The 26,860-nt window shown below is 35.8% G+C and overlaps 1 protein-coding gene across 1 annotated transcript; it reads right to left on the bottom strand.

Annotated features, from left to right (window-relative positions):
• Positions 1 to 211: 211 nt before the first annotated feature.
• LOC113074213 (glutamate receptor 1-like) lies at positions 212 to 26,513 on the bottom strand (the record flags this gene model as incomplete). Its single annotated transcript, XM_026246968.1, has 6 exons — positions 212 to 629; positions 2,739 to 2,853; positions 8,244 to 8,491; positions 8,572 to 8,770; positions 25,411 to 25,844; positions 26,307 to 26,513. Coding segments are annotated over 6 exons (1,443 nt in total), but the record flags the coding sequence as incomplete, so codon positions are not given.
• Between the last annotated feature and the right edge of the window lie 347 nt (positions 26,514 to 26,860).

Here is a 26,860-nt window from a genome sequence, read left to right as displayed (position 1 = left end):
ATACACTAACAATCAATAAAAAAAAAAAAAAAAGTGTAATATATTAATTTAATTACCAATGAATATTAAAACAAATATTGTCTATTAAATTTTATTATATATTACATTTTGGGACATTTTAGCATTATTAGCATTATTAAATAATCATATTAAATATTTACATTATTTTATAATTATGCTGTATTAATTTACATTTTTGACAGCCCTACTATTAAAATAGAAGTGTAAGAGACAGAAAAAGAAGAGGTGTGGAGAAACGGATGATATTGAAAGTGGGCAGCAGAAGCTTTGAATCTGGCGATTGTTAGATGGGGGGCAGGTCAGGCTGCTACGTGGGCAGGATGTGGCCTAGTTCTCCGCAGTACTCAAGGTTCCTACCCCAGAGTGCTTTATATCTTAACAGTGTCGGCACCGTACAGGCCGTAACTCTGCAGCTCAGTGTAGCTGCTGTCTAAGGCGGTGCAGTGAAAGGCCTGAGCGGCCCGCGCGGACACCTTCATTCTGTGGGACTCTGTTCTGGACTTGTAGCAGAACTCCACCAGGGCCACCAGCATGGCCAGACCCAGACCGCCGATCAAAATGTAGAAAACCCCAGCCACATTGCTGAGGCTAAGAGCACTGGTCTTGTCCTACAGGAGAAGGAAAAAAGTCTTAGATGAGAATTACTGGATAAAACGAACAAATTCACAGGGACAAAGACAATAGAAGCATGCCTATACATTACATATACACATTTAAGCATTCATCCAAACGTCTAAACATAAAAAAGCTAAAATGCTAAAAAGATAACTATCTTGAATAAAGTGCAAAAAACACCGTGGCACCAAATGTAGTGCTATAATCATTTACTTAAAATGTTCCTGCTCCTCTGAGTATAAAATATCATGAATATTGATGAATATAAATGTTTATTTTCTGTTTTGCTAACACATTCTTTTTTTTTTTTTTGACTCCTGAACTTGCATTTTTGCTTATATGTTATTTATAAAGAAATATTAATTATGAAAGATCTAATAATGTTAACTTATGCAACTAATATAACTGTCATAATAAATACTAGTATTAAATACTTATTATATCATTCAACATTAATACCAAATGCTATTATAATATAAACTTGTACATACAATTATATAAATGTTAATATAATAACATAAAAATCACTGGTAATTACTTTAGGTTAAATTATTGCACAAATTGTCATTTGAAATTTATACCGTAAAATGGTAATTTAAAATTAGGAACATGAAATTTTATTTGTTACATTTAATTTACAATTACGAACATGCACTCATGCACTAACACAGCCAGTCTGTGTTCATCTTCAACAAATTTTTCACTCATTCAACCTGCTGATTAGAATCTTCACTAATTTACTGTACAATCTACAAAACGATCACATACAATATCATAGCTGCAAATGACGATATTAGTGGTTGGCGCCCATGCAGCCCAGGTCATTAATATTAGGTTAATTAATCAAAGGTGATATAATAATAGTTTTGGTGTTGAACTGGTTCTCTAAGAAAGGCATGTAAGACTGTGTGTGCCATGCGGGTGGGTTTGGTGCGTGGGGGTGTGTATCGGCCGGGGCCTATGACAGCACAGACAGCTGTCCACTGGGTTTGCATCCAAATACATGCACACTCCAAGGGCACACAGGAGGGAGAACACAGAGGCTGAGGACCACAAGGGAGGCTTGACTCTTACAGATGATCAGAGCAACATGACCAGTCTCTCTCCAGAGCTCCATTCAGACCACCAGGCTATTTTAAACAAAGTGAGTGTATTATACAGTGAGTCATCTTGTCTATAATAATGGCCTTTCTCTTCACAGCTCCTACAGCTAGACATACTATTATTTACACTTGAAATAATAATATAAAATGTTTCAGATTTGAGGTGTGTGTGTGTGTGTATATATATATATATATATATTATATATATATATATATATATATATATATATATATATATATATATATATATGTATGCAAATGGTAAATGGAAATAAACCAAACAAACAAAAAAACAACAACAACCATATTTAACCATGCTGCCAAAATGTCTAAATCTATTATAAACATACACCTAAAGTCTGTAATTTATGACGGTACAAAATAATGGTTGGAAATGTTCTGAACAGTATACTAATATATTACCTCTTCAACTGATACATTTTTACAGCAATGATGCATTCAATTTATCATAAAAGTGACTTTTATAATGGTACAAAAGATTTCTTTTTGAACAGACTTTTTTTTAAAACTTTCTATTCTTCAAAGAATCTTGTTTTTTATAGTCATAATATATGTACAGACCACAAATGTATCAGAGTCTATCTATGTGTCTGTCTGATATTATTATTATGTTTATTATATTTATATATTTAAATTTTGATTTATTGTTGGAAAATGTTGTTAAAGCTTTTTAAAATAAATAATATACAAAAATAAAAATAAATACGAAGCAGCATATCTTTTTTCAAAATTGATATTTTGTTTCTTTAGCACCAAATCAGCATAACATGTTTTCACACAAAATGTAATAAAATTTGAATAAAGCAAAAATGCAGTCTCTACTACCAATATGTGTCCTCTTGCTTCCCAAATTAAAGAATACAACCCTGGAGAGAGAGTAAGAGCCGCCCATGTCCAGATTCCTAACTGAACGTTCTGGAAGGGTACTGAGAGGGCTAAACTGAAGGGAACAGAGCAGGACCAAATATGTGAACTGACCTTTCTTCCGGAGTCCTTGCTTCCACACTCCCCCTTATCGTACCACCATTTGTTTTTCAGTTTGTCTAAGACGGCTTGCTCACTGAGTTTCAACACCGCTAGGTTAACTGGGATTCTTCAACCAGGAAAATAACATAAATAACATTATCTATGTTATTTTATGTTATTCAGTACACATTAAACACATACCCATCAATATCAACTCAACTGTTCTGTTTCTTTTTCTTTTTTTAATTGACTGAACACATATCAGAAACATGTTAGTTCATTGTAAAAGTGATATGGGTTAATACTCCATCTAGCGATGCTTCCTTGCTCCCTGCTGCAAGATGTGTATTATTATATCACTTTGGGTAACCAGCAGACCGCAAACACTCTGCTTGGAATAACGTGAACGTGGTCAGCTATTATTGACCCGTTGCTATGATATGCCATAATTTGTTAAAAAAGTACTTTGTATTTATTAATCAGCCAAGATGTGCTAGTAGTAAGCTCAGTTTAGGCCTGATTGCTTAGGTCTAGAGTGTTTGGTCGGCGTGAGTTGCTGGTTACCCCCCATGGTAGTGGTGGTTTTACCCGCTGGGTTTGTCACATTGGGGCTGACCTTGGAATCACCTCCTCCGCTGCCACACTCTCCCTTGTCGTACCACCATTTGTTTTTCAATTTGTCCAACAGGCCTTGTTCATTCAGTTTTAACACTGCCAGGTTTACTGGGTTTCTTGAAACGATAACGAAATAATATTTTGGTCAGTGTCAGCCCAGATAAACCATTTCAGAGACAGCGTGATGGGAGAACAGACTCAGGTTTGAACACAACAGCCACTGCTCTATGTAGGTTGGAATGTTAAATACATAGCATTCGCAGTGGTTTTGCTCTGAGTCTGTATATAAAGTATGTTAACATGTGTGTTAATGGAAAACAATGCTTTTGTTAGTGCCAATGCCTTTGTGAAAGACAGGTTTTATAAAGCCAGGAACAAGACTTCTTTAGATAAGAGGAGAGAAAAAAGTCCTTAGTGTTTAGTGTCCACTTTTGGCTCTTTGCTTTTGGGGAATGTAACAATGTGAATTGAAAACAACAGCCTGGAGACATTAGATTCATTCTTAAAGAGATAAAAACTCACACTTTCGTGATTCGTCAAATACAGAAGGATATGTTGGGCAGAATGTTCACGGACATAATGGAAGCAAATGGTGACCAAGGACTGTCGAAATACAAACAGTAGTCCATACTATATTCCAAGCCTTCAGAAGTTGTGCTTTGTCATAAAATCTCATTTGTGTAAATGATTTGAACTACAGCTCTCAAAACTAGAAGGAAGCAGCTGTGTTTAAAATTGTGACAATAAGTTTATCAGGATCAACTAAATGCTGGATTTTCATAAGTATGTCAAGTTCACATCACCATTGTTGCAGTAAACTAGCACAACATTCTTGCATGAATAATTCATTAGATGCACGTCTCATGGATTCAGTTTTTTTTTGTCATTTTTGGAGCTTGGTCACCATTTACATTGTTTTGAAAGGAGCAGCATGAACATTATACTAAGGTTGTCTAAGCTTTAAAGAAGCAATACCATTACTTGACCAACATGACAGCAGATGATTTAAACATTTTGTTATTCCCTGTTCCCTACGTGACTGATATGTGTATATGTGTCTATCTCTTCATCTCTTTTCATTCTCAGGTCTTGAACACCCCATACAGTTCACAAACGTACATCTCCTCACGACCCATGTAACCGACTGGCCAATCTGCGCCGCGAGCAAATGTCGTGTGCAGCTCTGTATGTGTAGGAAAGTGATTGTCTGGCTTGATAAAACCCAGGAATTCTTTCTAATCCCAGAAGTACCAGACAGAAAGAAGTCAGAGAGTGTCTCAGGAATGAGGAACAAACAGCTACATTCAGTTTGATGAGCATTTGCTTCAGGAGGTGGCAGTGCTTTGGGTGAGATGATTTTATAGACTAAACTCAGAGAATGGGCACAGATGGATAGAGATAAAAGGCCACACACATCAGTCTTTAGGGCTGTCGCATCTTGACTGCAAAACAAACCAATTTAAGGTATCAGTTGGAGATAAGACAGGGAAAATGTGGAACAGCTGTCGAAATGCACCAAAACAACTGATTATTTCTTCAGTCAGTTAATTAACCCATAAAACACAAATGGTCCTATTTTAACGATCTAAACCAGCGGTTCTCAATCCCAGTCCTTACACACCCAGCTCTGCACATTTTGTATGTTTCTCTTATCACTTCAGACATTTGGTCTTTTCGAACGTTAAGTGCCCTGCGAGGTGTACATCACAGGAACGTATATGTTCCATTCAAAGTGCATTGAAGTGTGCAAGATTTTAAATTGTATTTATTTACAGAGGTATATGATATCACACTTCACTGTGTGTGAAGACATTGGCGCAGCACAAATCCATGACTGAATGTTCCGAAGTGAAGTAAACTTCAACAGATTTCCCCAGCTCAGGGAGTAGGGAGCAATGAACACTGTGTAGGGACCATGTCAGTCGCAACACAGTTCATGCACGGAGCTCACTTCTAATGGGCTGATTATCTGAATCAGGTGTGTTAACAAAGAGAGACATAACAAATGTGCAGAGCAGAGGCTTGCGAGGACTGGAATTGAGAACAGCTGAAGTGCATGGTGCAGGTGCATTCAGGGCATTTCCGAATCCGCTATTATAATGACGGGAAAAATGGTAGGCGCTCCCAGTAGTTTAAAAGGGTTGTCCCTATTCTAATTCTGATACATGCAAAGACTATCCATTATTACATGTATGACATTTTAATATTTATGTAGCCTACACAAAAATATTGTTTTACACTGTAATCCTTAATTTGTTAATATTAGGCATGTTTATGTGCTGCTGTGCGTCCCTGTGTGTAATAAGCAAAGTGAACGTGCATTGTGGACCCACCCAGAGGTGCATTTTCTATTAACATGCTCTTTAAATAAAAAAAAAATATTGTGCCATTGACCTTTAGAGTTTAGATCAGGTCTATGGTGCAGTCTATTTTCAGTTTCTCAAAATAGCAACACGCCAACAGTGCACCTGAACACACATCTTTTTTAGACCAGCACAATCATGAGCGCACAAATGGGCGCAAATGCATTTGCTATTTAAACAACGCTGCGCAGGATGGGAAAATGAGAACTGCTTCAGGCTGAAAGCAGCAAAAACACTTGTGCCGCATTGCACCAGGTGTATAATAGGGCCCAAAGTGAAGTAAAAAGTAAAGCAAGTTCAAAAGATTAATTAACTTCATCTTAGTTAAGAATTTGTGTATTAAAGCATGATGAGGCTAGCAGACCGTAACACATCGGATAGTGAGGTGTAAAAAGATCTCTATTAAAGGCTCTGATCAGTGTTATTAAAGCTACATTAACATTGTAATGGCTCATGCACAGATCTCACATCCATTTTTTTGTCCTGTTACCCGAGATTTTACATTGACCAAGAAGATGCTTTAAAATGTAATTTAAATGTTGCATTTAAAAATTATTTTTCATTTTATTTTTTTTTATTTTTTTATTATCAATTTAACTACATTTTAAAAAGTTGAACATTTTTTGTCAGAATTTTTTTTTTAGATATCTTCATCTCAAAATCTTAAAATCTCAATGAAATAATGTAGAAATCAATGTATTTTTCAAAAAAGTGTTTTTACACCTAACAATATTTAATCTGTGCCAGATATCTGTAAATAATAGTTAATTGACAGTGTAAAATTTTTTTGTGAAAATAGTGGGAGCATTATGGTACATTTTGACAACTGCAGCACATGGTTAGTCCAGCAAATCATTACTCAGTCTAGATGTACACATAAGAATCTCAGTGTCTACCAATTTTGACAGAGAGATCAAATTCTCCCCTTTGCTTCCACGTGATGAAGTCACACAGCAGATGCCCATATAGCATATACCGGTACATGTAAACACGTGTCAGTATGGGAGTCGCTCTCTCTCAAAATTAGATATACACTGCACAGCTGGTAACTCACCAGCGAGAGAAACACATTCATGAATTCATTTCCAAGCCTCTTTCACTCTTGCTGTCACAGTAATAGCTAGCTAGTATTGAATTTAATTTGAGTCCTGCCCTAGGTGGCAAGATGGAAGTCATTCATTTACATCTTGTATCCGATGTCTCTCTCCCACTCCATCCACGCTCTCCCCCTGTTCGCTTCGCTATAAGGTGACCCAAAAAATGACTGTACAATTGCTATGAGGTCGTTTCCCCAAGGAGCTTATCTTATTAGAGAGAGATGGAGTTATTGAGGTTATTTCAACAACTCCAAATTGCCCTTGTGAGGCTTTTTGCACTGCAATGAATGTAAGATCATGTGGGCCATGGCGTATTAGTCAGATGTGTATGTTCAAGCACAATAAATGTGACGTTAATGATGGTGGCAAACAACTAAAATAACAACCGTTCACCTTATATTGCAGAGAATATAAAAGAAACGTGTTAATGTCGACATTCATCTTCAGAAGTGGCTTGCATAAGAATAACAACTGATTGCCCAATTGCTCTCATGCGCAAGTCAGTCTGTGAGAAGAAAGCTTTTGCAATTCATAATGAAGGAGGAGAGAAAGTGAAATTAGCATTCAGTGAACCTAAAGCTTCAAAGAGCTTGTCGCCGTCTCAATTGGCTCTGTTGAGCGGAACTACAGTTTAATGAAAAGACGCCGAACACACGTGTTTCCTAAAGAGCTTCTGAAGAGGGCGCATCATTTTCCTGTTTCTTATGCCAGCACTTCTGGTGGAGTGTGCTGAAAACCCCTTCAAGCAACATGAGTTACAGGAGGGATTTTGAACAGCTCCGCACACAAGTATATTCTGTTATAGCAGAGGCTGCTTAGTATAGTACTTCCACCCTTGCCCTTGGTTCAAAGGATGGCTTATTTAATGATGTCACGTATAGCCAATAAAAAGTCCTTCAAAAACGAGAAAGAAGGCAAGTTCACTGAACAGCCACATCACTTTGGCAAAAGCCTGCATCTTATCAATAAACCACCTGTAATCCAGGTGTTAAATTTGGCGCTGCACAGTGAGTCATTCTCAGCAAAAATGCATTGTTTTTCCATGTGAATTAAGCTTATTATAGAATGTGTCTTGTTTGCAACACTGCAATCGTGTCAGCATAAATTCATCAAATGATGGAGAAGAGCACATATGGACTATGCAGTGTACTCAAGCACACTTGGCATTTTAAAGAGCTGATTTAGATGGCAGGACTGCAGTGATAAAGTAATGCTGTACAGATTCAGTAAAGTATGCCAGATTGCATTAGTCTGCTGTGTCCTTCATAACCTAGTACACAGAACTGGCTTACAAGTTTACGAAATGCAGTATGAAAATGGATATTACCCCATAACCCCTTTAGTACTGTATCCAGCCTCTACCACAACTGAATCACCATCAGAAGTTAGTTTGGCAATGGTTAAATCCATACAGTTAGCATACAGTGGACAGCTGGCTTTACCTGAGAGGGGATCCTTTGGGGGTGGCGATGCCGTAGCCTTTGGAGTCCAAGTTTCCTCCGACCTTCATAGTGTCACAGGGTTTGCGCTGCTCGATGTACTCGTTCATGGTGGACTCCAGCAGGTAGGCATACTTCCCTTTGGATTTCCTCACCCGTATAACTCCTTCATCTGTGGTTTTCACAAACACTGAGGGGTCTGCAGACTTCATATAAGACCACATCTTCTCAAAGACTGCAATCTTTGACCTCTAAATGAGGAAAGAGAGTGTAATATTATACATTTAAAAATATACTTTTTTTAAGGTTAACACTTCATGTCTTCTTTTACCCTGAAGAACTCTTTGGTGGAGCCGGCATCTAGAGTCCCGTAAGCAATCTCAGTCTGTTTGGCCAGATCCTCTGCACTCTCGATGGGTGACACCATCCTCTCTACTGTGAGAAAAGCAGCTAGGTTGGCTGTGTATGAGGAGATGATGATCAGAGTAAAGAACCACCACACACCACCCACGATACGGCCAGAGAGAGACCTGTGGAAACACAATGAAATACATATATTGTTGCTTCAATAAGTAAACTTGTGTACACATATAACATATGCATATTATTAAGCCAAGTAGTATTGATTTTAAAGAAAATTCTATAGAACAAAACACACTCTTGGTTTTCAAATATGTGAGCCTGGACCACAAAACCAGTCATAAGTAGCACAGGTATATTTGTAGCAATAGCCAACAATACATTGTATGGCTCAAAAGTATCAATTTTGCTTTTATGCCAATAATCATTAGGATATTAAGTAAAACATACGTTCCATGAATATATTTTGTAAATATCCTATCATAAATATATAAAAACCTAATTTTTAATTCGTAATATGCGTTGCTAAAACTTAATTTGGACAACTTTAAAGGTGACTTTCTCAATATTGAAATTTTTTTGCACCCTCAGCGTCCATATTTTTTAAAATGTTCAAGTAGTACTGTCCTATCCTAACAATCAATACATCAATAGAAAACATATTTATTTATTTAGAATTATACAGATTTCAGATACAACAATAGCTCCACGGTGCAAAATGAAATGTTGAAATGTATATCCATTATTCTGTAGAATACATATAATACTATAATGTCTAAATTCACTTATAAAGCATTTAACAAAAATATTTTGTTTTTATTTGCACTACAGTTCAAAAGTTTGGGTTTGGGACAATATTTGAAAATCTGAATTTATTTGATCAAAACTACAGTAAAATAGCAATATTTTGAAATACTATTACAATTTAAAATGTATTCCTGTGCTGAATTTTTATCAGCCATTACTCCAGTCTTCACAGTCACTTTCCTTCAGAAATCAGCCATTTCAGTCATTTATCAGTTATCAGCCATAATCAGAATATAATTATAAGTTTATTAGCAAGGATTTTATTCAAGAAGAGCTGAATATTTTGTATCTGTTTTGCTAAAACAATTCAGAGAAACTAATGGAAATCACAAGCTCAATTGGAGATCCAATATTAGTTTATCAGGTGTATTCATTCAAAAAATCTAATCTCATTCCGAGGAGCACTGAACATTTTCTACATTCTAACTGTATTACAAACTCTGGTAGCTTCTTCATGCACACGTTGATGCTTACAGTGGTCAGAGGTCTAGTCTGTTTGATACACTGCTCTGTCTCCACTCAGCTATAAACTCTTAGTGAAATGTGCTGAAACGAGATAAGGCAATGCGACTTACCAGCAGTGCATTAATCTCACTTTTAGAAAGTTGCCAGTATGTGAAATGAATATGTATATTAATTGCTAGGGATTCATGGTGATGAGAGCACTCACCCACCACTGTAATTGTACTTCAACCGATAACAATGAAAAAAAGTGAAAAAACAAAAACAAAAAAAACTGATTTGCCCAAATCTCCAAGGATCCCCAAGGAATCCCTCTCTTGCTCAAGTGAGTCTAAGCAGCGTACAACAAGAAATGGTGTGTGTAAAAGGTTTCAGGGAAAGTAGTTGTTCGATATGTGTGGTGGAACAGGAAAAGCTTCTCAGATAAAAACACGTAAACAAAAACAAACGCACGGTTTAATCATTTAAGCTGGGAGGGAGGCGGAACCCGGCGAGATGAAAGGCTGACGAGATGGCAACAAACAGAAATATGAAAAGGCAAGAAGCTGTCAACCCTGCGAATGTGCAGTGAATGTCAAAAGAGCAAATAAATGTGTGTTTAATAGAAAGAGCATAACGAATATATTTGATTTAATCCTTCAAGGGCTGGACTGAGATACCGCTGGTCACAAATTCAAATTTCACAAGGGTTAAAAAAAAGAACAATTTCACCCCTGGTCAAATCCTGAATCCAGAACGCCATGCAACAAGGATATTTTTTTAAACCAGACCTTTGAGGTTGGGCTCTAATCACATGACCTGAATGAAGCTCAGGCAGGCATATGAGATCAGTTTAACATCTCTGAGGGAGTTCTAGAAGGTCTACCTGCAGGCTTAGAAGGCTTAAACAAAACCAGGGCCGCTCTCCCCTGAGTTCCTGGCAGCCTAGCGGCATAATCTTCTCTCTCTGCTGGAGTAAAGACCAGGGTTAACTGTGTACATGGTGAATCCACCTTGATAGGGGGTGACCTGGATAGTCACCAGGCCTATTGAGATTGATTCATAAAGCTGAGACTATTTTTCATTTTCATTGTGTTTACAAATATAGCTGTGTACAGAAAGATATGTAAGCACCTAGTGTAAGATGGGAAATTTATTTTCTGAATGGTTTAGTATACAGCAGTATTATAATGTAATGATGCTGGTAAATCAATATTCAGTGTGACCAGGCTACACCGTAAAAATGATTCATGACAGGACCTGTTGAAGTGTGTTGAGTTAGTGCTAAAATGGTCTAATGAAGATGCTGATGTGTTGTGTCTGCTATTTATTCAGTCTCATAATTCATATCAGCTAATTACCCTTAAATACACGATACATATTCTGACAAATACAGCATGCCATATTTACCACAGCCAAATAACAAGATAATCAGATGCGAACGCATACTTAAGTACATTTATCTGAGAAAATGAAATGGTTGATTCAATACTAAATAATGTACATTTCAGTAGTCTCCATATTGTGATTTAATAAGTGCTTGGTAATTGAAACACTGAAGAATGTTGCACACAGTAAACGTGACATCTTACACTTACATTACGCTGACAAACAATGAAATAAATAAATGATTTAATGTCTAAAAGAAAATTGATTAACTATTTTACTGGATATGAACTTAAACTTAAAAAATGTAAACAGTAGAAATTTAGCTTTTGCAAATAAAAGAAAATAAGTTAAAGCTGAGGCACTAAATTTACTAAAACTGAAAGAAATTAAAGCTAAATTGAAATATTTAATAAGATAGAAACCAAAAATGACGAACGCATACAATTACTAAACCTTAAAACAAAATTAAAATTAAACTGAAAATATAAAAAAGGTAATTTAGAACCATGATAAATGCTATAAATTATACTAAAATAACACTGGTTACAATAAACTTTTGCATGTTACATATTAGTTAAAAGATATGATGATCAACATATTAGAAATAAAATGCATATATTTTTATATATTCATATTTGAATGTATTTTTTTATACAATTTTAACATCTATTTTTTTTTTACATAATATTCTCTTGATTTACATAAGCACATTTATACAGAGATACAGGGACTCACAGTTTTTGAGCAATAATCATATATTTAAAAAGCGTTGCTCGGCCACAAAGCAAAAAAATAAATAAAGGCTTTACGCTCAATCGGCTGTATAAGCAGAATGAATGAAAACACAATTAATGCATGGTAATCCTCATATAGCCTATTCCCACTTAAAGTATTTGCATTTTAGGCAAATCAATTTATCACTTAATTAATATTCAGGAGCCAAGCTAATAATGTTGATTTCTCCCTCCCAGGTTCTAGATCATTCCTAAACCCATGCAAAACATCAGTGGCCTATGAAAACCCCCCAAGTCAAACTCTGAAAATATACCACAGGCACAATGTGCACAAGAGGCTGAGGCACCAGAAATTCAAAGCTGGTGGAGGGAACTGGAGCTCACAGCTCTGATGTTGTTTGACAGCTTTTGCCAGGCACCTTTTGAGCAGTGTGAAACTGACACACTGATCTCATTCCTTGTCACATGTCAAAATCTCTCCATGTTTAAATCAACACCGCTACCTCTTCTTCCTCACGAGGTCAGTATTTACGCTCTGCATGTATGGAATGAGATGATTATGCAAATGGCGTTGACAGCAAACGACTGCAATTAAACGAGAGAAAAACTGTGAGAGATTTCCCTAATGTCTGTATAATATGCTCATTTCTCAAGCAGGTGTATGTGACTCTGTATGAAACTGCTGTGGTTTATTTGCGCACTTTTAATTTCATAAATCTCACAGATCTTTTTAAAACAAGCTTGACTCAGAGTCTCGTATTTAGACGGATGTGTACAGTAAGCGTCTTAAGAAATCCATTTCTGAGATGAAGCTACCTTCTCATGTTATATAAATTATAGCCATAATCTTCTGCACTGCCCTGTTCAAGATAACTCAATACTGAAGGTGGCACAGATATCGACTTCCTCTGCAACACAACACACACACACACACACACACACATCCAGAACCAGCATTAGACACGTATTCATCTATAAAACACAAATCACCCACTGATAAATCAGAGCAACCAATCTGTAAAGAAAGCCATGTGTCCTTGTGACTTTACACACACTAATAGCGCACAAAAACAGGTTTAAATGCATAGCATACATTTCATTGACTTGTCTACATTATCAAAATCTATCCCTCATACATTTTCATCTTTTACATTTTCTTTACTCTGCATGTTTATTAAGCAAATTTCCTCCACTGTCTGTTTCCCTGTAGGTAACATCAGGTTTTGTTATTCTTCTGAGGACATTTGGTCCCTATAATGTAGGCTAGAGCTGCCTCACACACACACACACACACACACGGATGGTGGTAGTCACTCAGCATTGCTCTCAAACTGTGAGCTGTGCCACTCCAGAGGAAACACCCATGTCTTTCAGCGTTGCCATGGCAGCACTCTCTTCTCTCCAAACACGCAGCTGAGATGGGTTTTGTCACCGAGCAGCTTTCAGTCGACGCTGAACTGACTGAACCACGTCTACGGCCAGCATGCGTCTGTGCAGCACGCAGAAGCCCACTGTTTGTCTGCTTAATGCTTTCTCTTTTCATCTGTCTCTGTCATTGAATTAAATATCTGTCATTGTAAACTTTGAACTGTCTCTACCAAAGTCCCACACAGAAATGCTCTTTTACTGCCGAGGATGTAAAGGAGATGACAATACTGTATATCCTACATGTCGGTAACACTTTAAAATAAGCTTTCATTTGTTAAAATTAATCAGTGCATTATGAGGACCTTGATATAAATGTAGCGGAGAAAAAAGTATGATATGGAATATCATGGGGGTAAGTGATTAATGAGAAAATTTTCATTTTGCGGTAGAGTATCCCTTTAATATTCATTTCAACATTTACTAACTTTTTTATTTTTAAATCAAATGTTGTTAATCCATTTAATGATTTAAAGTAATGCACTGATGCACTGAAGTAACATGAACAGTGAATAATTTTATTTTTATTAGCTTAGATTAACACATTTTGTATATATATATATATATATATATATATATATATATATATATATATATATATATATATATGTTAACCTTCGTTAATCTTAGCTAATACAAGTAATTAGAATTAATAAGAAGTTGTTAACCACTAGTTCATATTAACTAATATTGAAAAATTTTAGCCTGTAAATAAAAAGGTATGCTCATTTTTTAAGTATATACAAAACGACATGTAGACTTTAAAAATCAATCTCCATTGACAAACAAAAATAACTGTCAAAATGGATATAATGTGGGGGAAAAGATTTCACTGAATCATTTCAGGAGTACAATATCTTACAATTCAATATCAAATTCTGAGGTATCTTGATCTAAATTGATGGTAAAGACATTTGTTTGTAAAAAAACAAAACAAAATGTAGAAAAATCAAAGTCTGTAAATAAATATATAAAATGTATGCTCTTAAAGTATTTCTTCAAAGAGTACTTAATCAAAAAACAGCAATCACCAAATTTAATGTGTGTAATTATAAATAGGTATTACAATGTACTGTCTGGTACAAATATTTAAAAGGATAGTTTACCCCCAAATTGTTTTGTTATAATTTACTCATGTTGTATAATCCTGTTGGACTTTCTTTTCACTGCACAACACAATGTAGAAAAACAAATTGTGTGCACTATCCCTTTAAAAAATTATATAATGCATTCTTTTGTATGTTATTTGATAAATAAGAGTGCAGGATCAACCATTGTGTTAGGTTAATGCTTTATGGAAAATATAAGTTCATAAGGGAAAGTAGAATCTTAAATAAAGCTATGCATTTTGGGCATGTCTTCATATAATTTCTGTTATTTCATTATCTGAAACAAGATAATAGCACAGGTTGTTTCATTGGAAATAAATGAGCTGATGTGAGGAAGATCATGAACGCTTAGGTAAATATGCAGAACACTGGACACTGACTCAGGCAGTTTCTCTAAATAACTAATAAGCGATGCAACTCCTCAGAGGAAACGCAGAGAGAACTGCAAAACAAAGTCTAAGTGGAGTCCTCCAGAGACTGCTTCACTGAAGATAATTAAAAAGAAAACTGTTGCTGCTCATGTTCTTATGTTCATTCTCTCTCTTCAGGAGGCCTGTTGCACAACGCATTAAAAAACAGACCTCATCAAACTTTTATCTTCCCCCCAAAAGCATGTCTGACAGTATCTTTTCATTCTGTCTTTATAGATCTTTGAATACAACACATTTAAAGAAGGAAAGAAATGTATATTGACAGAATAATTTTAAGAATTTAAATGAAACATCACGCAAACAAAGCACCATAGTAGCATGAATATTACAACGACATGCTGGATTTAAACTGCAATCTGCATTGCCAAACAAATATAATTGTTGTCACAATGGATTTTAATGTGCATAATTCATTACCTCTGATTTTTTTAATGAGTAGAGTATCTTACAATTCATTACTAAATTTTTTAGATGTGCTAAATTTAGTTTATTATCAATGCAGGAAATGTCCTCACTGTGCCATATGACTGAATCTATACTCTAGCTGAACTTTTCAAATGAAGGGTGAGTTATAGTAATGTGAAGTCATGGTAATGTTTATACTGTACAGTATCAAATGGCATAATGTAATGTAAAATGCTGTATTTGATGCCATCTGTCTCCCTTCTGATACATCTCTAATCAATCTCTGATCAGTTCTTCTCCCTTATGTTTTGCTATATGTTCACAAATAGCAAAACACATGGTTTTACAAATGAAGATGTTCTCAAAGGGAGGTTTTAGGTGATTTTGTCAAGTTTTGCTTACTTTTGGGTATTCGTTTGTCCCCAAATATGGTTACAGTAAGTAGGTACACACACACACACACACACATCTGTTTTTGTGAAAAGGCGTAATGGTTTTTATACTGTACAAACTGTATATTCTATGGCCCTGCACCAACCCTACACCTAACCCTAACCCTCATGGGAAAGTTTGTGCATTTTTACTTATAAAAAAAAACTCATTCTGTATGATTTATAAGCGTTTTGAAAAATGGGGACATGGGTTATGTCCTCATAAGTCACCCTCTCCTTGTAATACCTGTCATACCCATGTCATTATACAGAGTTGTGTCCTGATATGTCACAAAAACAAGAGCACACACACACACACACACACACACACACACACACACACACACACACACACACACACACACACACACACACACAAAATAATGGTTACCATCTTAGATAAATCACTAGTGTAAAAATAATTCATTGGATTTGGTTATGCCTAATTTGTAACCACGTTCTATAGAAACTATATCTATTGAATCTCTAGCTATAAGTGCACCAAAAGATGAGTTAGATTAAATAATAGACCAATGTATTAAACCGAATGAGAAGTCATGCAAGTGAAAAGTTTGATATTAAAAGCTTTATGAAAGGCAGTTACTGTGAATGAAACATTTATATAGATGAAACACTTTTGTGTAGTGAAAAGTATATATTGTGATTGCGTGTATCGCACTAACACAATTAAAAATATGCTGAAATGTTTGAAAAAGTGCACTTTTGATGATCTGTTGTGACATTAGTAATAAGAGTTTTAAAAATGTACCTATTGCTTGGGAACGCCAACGCAATTAAAAAAAACCTGTAAAATACAATATTATATATATTGTAGCATTTTCAAAATGTTGTTGTGTTGTAGAAAACAATGTGCTTAATGTTAACATAGCACTTTATTCATTTTTGTGTTGCGAACTGTTATAGGATGTTCGAATTGTTCGAATTGGATGTGGAAAGAGGCTCCGCCCCCGTGTGTGTGTGTAAGGGGAAAGAGAGAGAAGGATAGGACAGAAGATCATTTTTTTTTCTTTTTCTTTTTTGTCGTACACAATATTATTACTTTTTCTGTATTTTTTATTGAATTAAAAATAAATGTAACCTTGGTGAGCATTAAAGATTCCTTAAAAAAAAAAGAAAAGAAAAAAAAATAAATTACAAATTTTTTGAAGCACAAGCTGAAGCAACAATAAACATCTAGGCTTCACATCATTAGTGTAGCCAGAAAAGAGACTCTGGGTGTGCATATGAAAATCTGGGTGTGCCACATTTATTGTCAGATTACTGTGCAAAATTATTAGACATAGACAGTAAGGTTTATATGCGGCAACGATCTCTGGGGAGCATCTGGGGTCACAGTCAGCTGCTGTTTGCTGAGTGATTGGCAGTCCGAATGTCGGCAGATATTTTTTTAACGAAAATAATTTAAAATGTATATTACATTTTAAGCATTATTGCACCATATATTGAATTCTTATTTCTGTGCCTCTGAGAGTATGATTTAGAATGTTCAGTGTCGTCACAAAACTGCCAGATTCGCTCAGCGCTTGTCATATATCACAATTAATATGCAGTGTTTTCAACCACATAATGTTTATTTTAGGTTTCATACATTTAAATATACATAATCACTAGTAAAACAATACATTGATAGTTTGTAAAATACACACTGATGTCTATGGAAGCAGCAAAAACTATCTATTCAAATGTAATTTGCCGACGTGTTTAATTCATATATCAGACACACATAGCAGAACAATAAAGTTTACTCTATTCTTCGTCCAGCTCAACAGCCACTTTCATGTATTTCGGGAGAAACTGGGGAATTCAAGTTCTGTACGTTAAATCCGGCTGACAGGACTCGTTATAGATCAAGATAACTAATAAAGGTTTTTAAACGAAGAATCGGAATATCAGATAGTTGACATGGTAAGCAAGTTTGTGAATATATTTTAATAAAAAATGAAAAACAAAATAAAATGAATACCGATACATCTGTTAGTGGCTGCGGTTTGTCACGTGACAATCATGACGCGTCGCCATGGAAACAAAGGGGCAGTTAAAATATTTGTAACTTACACATGAAAGGGTTGATTTAAAAAATATATATTTTCTAAGTAAACAACAATAGCCCAAGTTTAGTAAAAAAAAAAAAAATATATATATATATATATTGAGACTGTAAAAAATAATTCTGCATCTATTTTTAGGCTACGCCACTGCTTCACATGATTTGTAGAAATTCCCAGTCACTTCATTTTTGTTATTCTCAGTATTACTAAGGGTCACTTAGTCATACACAAAGGTAGATGTGTCAAGTGAGCAAAGAAATGCACAAACACCCTCTGAAAATGATGAGTAGAACAATATTTTTACCCTGTACAAATGTAATCACTGTAGCAGGTGTGCTGTGGGCCACTAGAGTGCGGGTGTGTGTGTTGGTGTAATGACACAAAATGACGTTTGATCTGCCATTGTGGGCAGGGTGCTGGGAGGTATGGAATAGATCCTTGTCCTGTGAGAGCCATCAACAGTGTAACAGGATCCATCAACCTCTCAACAGCTAGATCTGTACTTGTTCTTAGTACAGATCACCTGAACCGACCTGCTGTGCGCTTCTCGAACATAGATGAACAAAACAAGCCAAGTGACGGAAGTACAGCAGAGCTCAGAGGAGAAAACCAAGCATGACACAATGCTCTGGGACTGAAAGCATGTCATTTCTTTCTGGGAGTTGCGGGGGATTCCTGCCAGAATCAATGAATCATGAAGTCACTAGGAAGATTTAGAAAAATGTACATTTGTGAATCTTAAAACTTAACTTTCATAACAAGTTTTTGAAAATCATCAATCAATCATACTGTAGTTCCTGTGCCACATTGTTACAGGATGTTTCTATTTAAAATAAATGCTCTCAAATATATGTTCTTTTGAACATATTCATAAAGGAATCCTAAAAATTTCATGAAAATATTAAGCTGCACAGCTGTTTTCAAAACGTATAATAAAGTAAATGTAATCTAAATAAGCACCAACGCAATACAGAATATCAGAATGACATTTGACTGCTAAAAGTTCAGCTTTGCATCACAGGAATAAATTACATTTTATTGTATATTTAATAATATACATATTTTTATTTTAAACTGTAATAATGTTTTACAATATTAGTACAAAAATATTTTTACTACTTATTTTTGTGGTAAAGGGTCACATATTACATAAATATTATATATCTATGTATATACCCCCATATTATTGTGTTTGTGTGTGTTTATGTATATATATATATATATATATATATATATATATATATATATATATATATATATATATATATATACACTCACCTATAGCCAAGGATTATTAGGAACACCATACTAATACTGCGTTTGACCCCCTTTCGCCTTCGGAACTGCCTTAAATCTACGTGGCATTGATTCAGCAAGGTGCTGAAAGCATTCTTTAGAAATGTTGGCCCATATTGATAGGATAGCATCTTGCAGTTGATGGAGATTTGTGGGATGCACACCCAGTGCCACTACATCCCAAAGATGCTCTATTGGGTTGAGATCTGGTGACTGTGGGGCTATTTTAGTACAGTGAACTCATCGTCATGTTCAAGAAACCAATTTGAAATTATTCAAGCTTTGTGACATGGTGCATTATCCTGCTGGAAGTAGCCATCAGAGGATGGGTACATGGTGGTCATAAAGGCATGGACATGGTCAGAAACAATGCTCAGGTTGGCCGTGGCATTTAAACGATGCCCAATTGGCAATAAGGGGCCTAAAGTGTGCCATGAAAACATCCCCCACACAATTACACTACCACCAGCAGCCTGCACAGTGGTAACAAGGAATGATGGAGCCATGTTCTCATTCTGTTTACGCCAAATTCTGACTCTACCATCTGAATGTCTCAACAGAAATCATCAGAGACTCATCAGACCAGGCAACATTTTTCCAGTCTTCAACTGTCCAATTTTGGTGAGCTTGTGCAAACTGTAGCCTCTTTTTCCTATTTGTAGTGGAGATGAGTGATACCCGGTGGGGTCTTCTGCTGTTGTAGCCCATCCGCCTCAAGGTTGTGCATGTTGTGGCTTCACAAATGCTTTGCTGCATACCTCAGTTGTAACGAGTGGTTATTTCAGTCAAAGTTGCTCTTCTATCAGCTTGAATCAGTGGGCCAATTCTCCTCTGACCTCTAGCATCAACAAGGCATTTTCGCCAACACAGGAATGCCGCATACTGGATGTTTTTCCCTTTTCACACCATTCTTTGTAAACCCTAGAAATGGTTGTGCGTGAAAATCCCAGTAACTGAGCAGACAGTGAAATACTCAGACCGGCCCGTCTGTCACCAGCAACCATGCCACGCTCAAAATTGCTTAAATCACCTTTCTTTCCCATTCTGACATTCAGTTTGGAGTTCAGGAGATTGTCTTGACCAGGACCACACCCCTAAATGCATTGAAGCAGCTGCCATGTGATTGGTTGATTAGATAATTGCATTTATGAGAAATTGAACAGGTTTTCCTAATAATCCTTTGGTTGAGCATATATATATATATATATATATATATATATATATATATATATATATATATATATATATATATATATATATATATATATATATTGTTATGCACAAAATTCAATATTGAATTCAAAAGTAGTGTATTGCCCACTTTTATTTTAAAAGTACTGCTATATGGACAAAAGTGCAATAAAATTTGGTTGCAAACACTCTAAACAAAATAAGCTGTTTTTTTACAGCAGTATTCCTTTTACATAGTAATAGCTAAAATATTTTGGTAAATCTCAACTTAAATATTAATGTAATCAAATGAAATATAAAACCAAAGCTATTTGCTATTGTGGGCGGCTGTTTGCAACTTACAATTTTTATAGAAAATATTTAATAGTTTATATTGAAAAACAAGTTATGTTCAGAGTCGAGAGCCTCTATCATAACAATTTAATAGGCACCTTCCATGTAGAGACCAACAATCCTGCGGGACTATCTCGGGACCCAACGCAGCAGAGTGCAGTTCTTGTGCAGTCCTGGAATGTGCATGCTCAGTTCCTCTCATTATAACACATGAAGTGTAGACATTATGGAAGATTCATTGTGCATATACTAATGTGTTATAACATAGATTATGAGATTGTGATGAACTGAGACGCATCTTTTTAGTGATAATAATCAGTGCTTGCATTCTGCCATGCCAAACCATGCACGTAGCAGCCCATGCTTACTTTTCTGTTGAGTGCGAGAAGAGAAGAGAAGAGAAGAGAAGAGAAGAGAAGAGAAGAGAAGAGAAGAGAAGAGAAGAGAAGAGAAGAGAAGAGAAGAGAAGAGAAGAGAAGAGAAGAGAAGAGAAGAGAAGGACAATGTAACAGTAAGATATGAGATTGTGGGCACCTGTGTCTAAAGAGATAAACATTATCTTGAGTGGCTTGCATAAATTATGCCTGATGGGTAGGTTTGAGTGACAGGTCTGACATTTGAACAGGGATTTTTTTCTTCCGAAGAATAAATAGCACATGAAGGGGCAAACCATAGTCTGATGCTCGTGTGGCCAGACCACTAACCATTCAACCTATCAGCGTTCATTAGACAGAAGGACTAAGTGTGTAAATTCAAATGCAGATGATCACAGATAGAAGAAGCTCTGATAACCCGTGATTAAAGAAGCATAATGGAAGTTGTTAATGCTGCTGCTGCAGTCGCTCCATCATCCACTCTCTCCTCTCATTACTAATTAAATGTCATCACACAAACAGAATCGTGAATATCCAGTCACGCATGGCTACTCATAAAGCAGCGTCTGAGGTGACGTGTTCAAGATGGCGAAACATGTTCACCCGCAATGCAGACACCATCCACATCCTGTCCTTACTTGTTTATAGAACTTCAGTGACACGGAGAGAGAAGGTATAATCACTACAACATTGTCGATTGCACTCGGCAGAGTCTGAGTCACGGCAAGAAATGACAGGGAGAAATGACACGGTCTAATTAAGATCCTCTGAAGCCTCTCTGCGCCCCATCACAGGAGACATCCACAGGAAAGCAGCGTGCTGCTCTCCCTCACACCGCTGACATTTCAACACCACTGCTGAGACAGAACAATCAATTCATACAGGAGCTCACAGAGACATACCCTGGCTGTAGGTTCTGAAATGCTGGATGACAGAGTAATAAGATTTAGTAAGATTTTAATAAGATTTTCAGACAGATAAGATTTATCACTGTGAATCAGTACAGGTTAAGGTCATTTTCCATACCAACAAAGCAAAGTACTTTACATGATTGTATTTAACTGATGAGAAAGAGCTAGCCTTGTGGTGGCAATTGAGATTGATATAAATGTATATATAAACCTGGACCACAAAAACATCTGTCATAACAGTTAATTTTATGAAACTGAGATGTATACATCATCTGAAAGCTGAATGAATATGCTTCTCATTGATGTATGGTGTGTTAGGAAATGACAATATTTGGCCGAGATATGACTATTTATGCATCTGGAAGGGTCCAAAGAATCAAAATATTGAGTAAATTGTCTTTAAAGCTCTCCAGATGAATTTCTTATCAATGTATATTACTAATCAAAAATTATAATTACAATGTATTTTTGGCTATTTCTAAAAACATACCCGTGCTACTTCCCGTGTTATTTCCCATGCTTAATGCTATCTAAATGCATTTAATACATCCTTGCTAAATAAAAGTATTATTTTTCTCTCTCTCTCTCTCTCTCTCTATATATATATATATATCTCATATATAGCATTTATATTTTAAATATATAGCAAAGATGCATTAAATTGATCAGGAGTGACAGTAAACACTTTTACACTGTTTAAAAATGATAAAAAGGAATTATATTAAAATATATTAAAAAAGAAAACAGCTATTTTAAATTGTAATAATTTTTCAGTTTCACAATGTTAATTGATGAAGCCTTAGAATAATATAATTATTTCAAAAACATGAATATAATGATCATAACAGAACAACTACAGAGGAAGGAGGCTTGCAATACTATTGTGTTTCTGCAAAAGTATAATTTGTTCATATCACACTGGTAACCAAAGTGACAGCATGATGCTGTGGACATCCTACCATTAAGCCAGCACAAACTAGCTTCTGTAGGACAGTCAATTTAACAGCATTAGGATTTAACAATTTATAAAGATTAATTAACACACTGCTTTTGCTCTCATTCTTGTAGTCAAATCAGGTATCAACTAAAGGCAGGAATGACATAATAATAATATTAACAGCAAAAAATTAGTACATATGGTAAGCAAAGTGCATGATGATATACAACTGCAGACACTGCTGAACATAAACCTACGCTAAAAGGTGTGAAAGATGTTACCTGTGAAACTGAACTCATGATTTACTCATCACAGCTCAGATTCTTAATGACTCCCTGCCAACATACCCATTTGTAATTATGCTTATAGTAGTAATTGTCCCCTCCAAAAAAGGAAGGGTGCAATTATTGCTTTGTTGATGGAATGACAATCACCGGCAAACCTGGAAAAAACATCATATGAGCTCTGTTCCAAATCACAATGACCTTCCTAAAAAGTGACTTGCTTTATGTCAGACTCCTCACATAAAGCGCACAGCAGACTCAAGCAATTCAAACAGAATTTAGCATTTGCCTGTTCCTAAACTAACAGTGATATGCATAATCTTGAAAATTAATTTTCAACTGCACTGAACAGTTTCTATACTGTAGGTAATTTTCAATAATGAATGAAATGCTTTCATTTATAATAACTGCTTCTCCCAAGTCTCCCCATTGGCTGAGCTTGTTGCAATGCATTCTAGGATTCAATATTCAATACAATAGATAAATTTAGTCTGAAAGTAGAAGAAATTAGAAAGCTTAATTGAGTTGCCTACCATTTAGAGCAGCTTATGATTCTCAGAGGAGAATGATGACAGAGAAAGTTACATATACCTTGAATAAAATTGAAGTCACTCAATAAGTAATAAAATAGACATATATCAACCACGACCACACATTTATAACTTTATTTTTAAAAGAGGCTAACATATCAGATTTAATTTAATTATATTGCATAACCTGGAATCTAGTATATCCATCTGTAATATTAGCTTGTTAATTAAATGTGTTGCCTACAGGTGTGAAAGCTGTCTGGTGCCTGAACACAGCCGCTGACATTTCTCTCTGAGACCTACTGCACTGTCTCTCCCTGTGCTATTAAAACCCACAGCCATTGACCTCATGTTGCCAGCTTCACCCCCTATTAATTAGGATTTTAATTGGAGACCTTTGAGAGTCCAGCAACTGCGTAGAGAGAGACACTTCATCTCTGAGTAAAAGGCTCAGATGTAGCATTCACAGCACTTTAATCTGCCTTTCAAAGAGCTGCTGCCTTCCTCTCATTAGCCAGTACTGTGGCATTAGGTTTGTGTCCAGTCCAAGTGGATGTGCAGCTCTATCTGATCTTCAGAAATACTGCCATGTACCACAAATTACTGAACTACAAACACCACTCAGTAATCTGCCAAGAGCCACACAACAGCACCGCTGAGAAATAACTACACCCCAAACATTTAAGAAACATTTGAACATATTCGGCATGAGAATCTACAGGATTGCTGTGAACTGTTGCATCATTCAAAACTGAAATCGATCAGTAATAAAATGAAACTAACCATGCAATGTTTTAGCAGAGTAAGCTAGAGAAATAAACTGCTCATAAACAAATTAAAGTAACATACTTCCCCTGTCTTGTTCTGCTGGTGTCAAATGCTGTGTGCCCAACCAAACTTTATTGTATTTTGCTGCAAATTCATCCGTCACTTGGTAAAAGTCAAATTAAATTAATGCCAACATGGACAGATTGCATGTTATGCCCATCAAACTGGCCATGAAGAAAACTTGGCAAAGTAAAAATAAACAAATAAATAAATACAACCCAAATAACACTGAATAGAAATTAATTTGCAATGAGCACAAACTGATTTGCATGGAAGTCCATTTCCATCAGTGAATAAAAAATAAAAATGTTAAATGCAACTTTTTATGAGAATTGAGATGTAAATGTTTCATTTAAACCATAAGTGAACTGAGATGTAAATTCGCAAGTGGAAATTATAAAGTCAGAATTGTGAGATACAAATTTGCATTTGCGAGAAAAATTCAGAATTGTGAGTTTTTATCTTGCAATTCTGACTTTTAACTCTCAAGTGTGATTTCATATGCAATTTTGTGAAAAAAAGTCAGAATTGCAAGTTCATATCCTACAATTCATACAGTTTTTCTATGAAATGTGAGTTTATATCTCACAATTGTGACTTTATAACTCCCAATTGTGAATTTAAATCTCACAGTTCAGAGATAAAAAAGTCAGAATTGTGAGATAAAATAAAAGCCATTATCTTTTACATTTTTTATTCAGTGGTGGAAACGACCTTCCATAGTTTTGCGCATGAACCCATCAAAGTTTAGAATCTAAATAAATGTTTTCAATTTTGCAGACAATTTTTGTTCATGATTGTTGAGTCACCACTTTATGTCCAACATGAAACCCTGAAGCAAAACCAGTTGCAAAAACCCTGAACAAAAACAAAGTGGCATCTCACCTGGGGGAAATATCACAGCCCTGCTGCATGAAAGCTCCCAGTGAGAACCAGAGACTGTTGAAGATGCCAAACTCGTTGGTCTGCTCCTGACTCTGCTGGTTCTGGTTCTGCTGGCCCTGACCCGGTTGAGCGGACGAGGAGGAGGGTTGGTTAGGGTTCTGCTCTGCTCCATCCTCGCAGTCATCTGCGTGCCACTCGTAGGGACTGAAGCGGCTGACTAGGAAAAGGACCACGCTCACACCGATGTAGGCGAACACAATACACATCCAGATCTCATAGGCCAAAGGGTCCAGGAAGGAGAACACACCAGGCTTGGACTTAGTGGGCTTTTTGATCATGATGGAGATGCCGAGGCTCATGAAGGGCTTGGAGAAATCAATGACTTCCTCCCTGACCAGGGTGATGGTCAGTGGGGCCACGGCTACGTCAGCTTTCTACAGAAGAACGTATGATGTTATTGCAATAAACACTAAATATATAGTGTTAAAAATATAATTAAACTACACATGGACCCAGGAAAGAAAGGAGTCAATCTAGGACACAGACCAGCAACAGTCATTTTTCTTGTGTTTATCGAAAATGTGTAACTATAAATACAGAGCGGATTTGTTCTAACCTCTCAACCTCTATTTAACACCTTTCAAGAAAAAGTTTTCTTCACTCTCTGTTATTCTTACTGTAACTGTGGAGAAAATATGAAGCCTTTCGGTTCACTTACTGAAACCTCCTCTCCTCTCTGAAAATGATTCAGATTTGAAAACTAGTCAATTTTCTGAAACAGTGGGCATAACTGATAAACACCCTATTGGGTTCTTTGTGTTCTCTTGCATTCATCCTTAACGCTTTGTTATTGAAGTCCGGATATATGCAGAGAGAAAATAACATGTTGCACTTACACCATAGACAAGCTCTCCCACCATCCCATTCCACATCATGGTCTCAGGATCTCTGGCTCCATATTTCCCATCAGCCACTATCTTGAGTATGTAGTGGTACCCCACGTGTTTGGCTATCTCAGCTGCCAGTTCCACACAGTAACCTTCATACTTATCATTTCCTGTAAACTGCTCGTGGTTCTTCTTCAGCATGACATACGGTGATTCCTAGTCGGGACACAGAGGTAGACAGATATGTACAGTGAAAAAAAAAATATATAATTACAGGATATTTGTATATATTATTTGTGTATATATATATATATATATATATATGTGTGTGTTATATATATATATATATATATATATATATATATATATATATATTATATAAACATAGTAAAATACATACTATACATACAGTATACAATATATATAAATAGACAAATTATACATATGATGTCTGTTTAATATAAATCATTTAAGACAGACATGATAAATAAGATCAAAATCAACTTAAAGGGCACTTTTTAGCAGATGCGATTCAATAGGCAATGAAGACAGCTATAATGATA

The sequence above is a fragment of the Carassius auratus genome, unplaced genomic scaffold, assembly GCF_003368295.1.
Source record: "Carassius auratus strain Wakin unplaced genomic scaffold, ASM336829v1 scaf_tig00013927, whole genome shotgun sequence".
NCBI classification, from domain to species: domain Eukaryota; kingdom Metazoa; phylum Chordata; class Actinopteri; order Cypriniformes; family Cyprinidae; genus Carassius; species Carassius auratus.
This window is presented reverse-complemented; position numbering and strand designations above follow the sequence as displayed.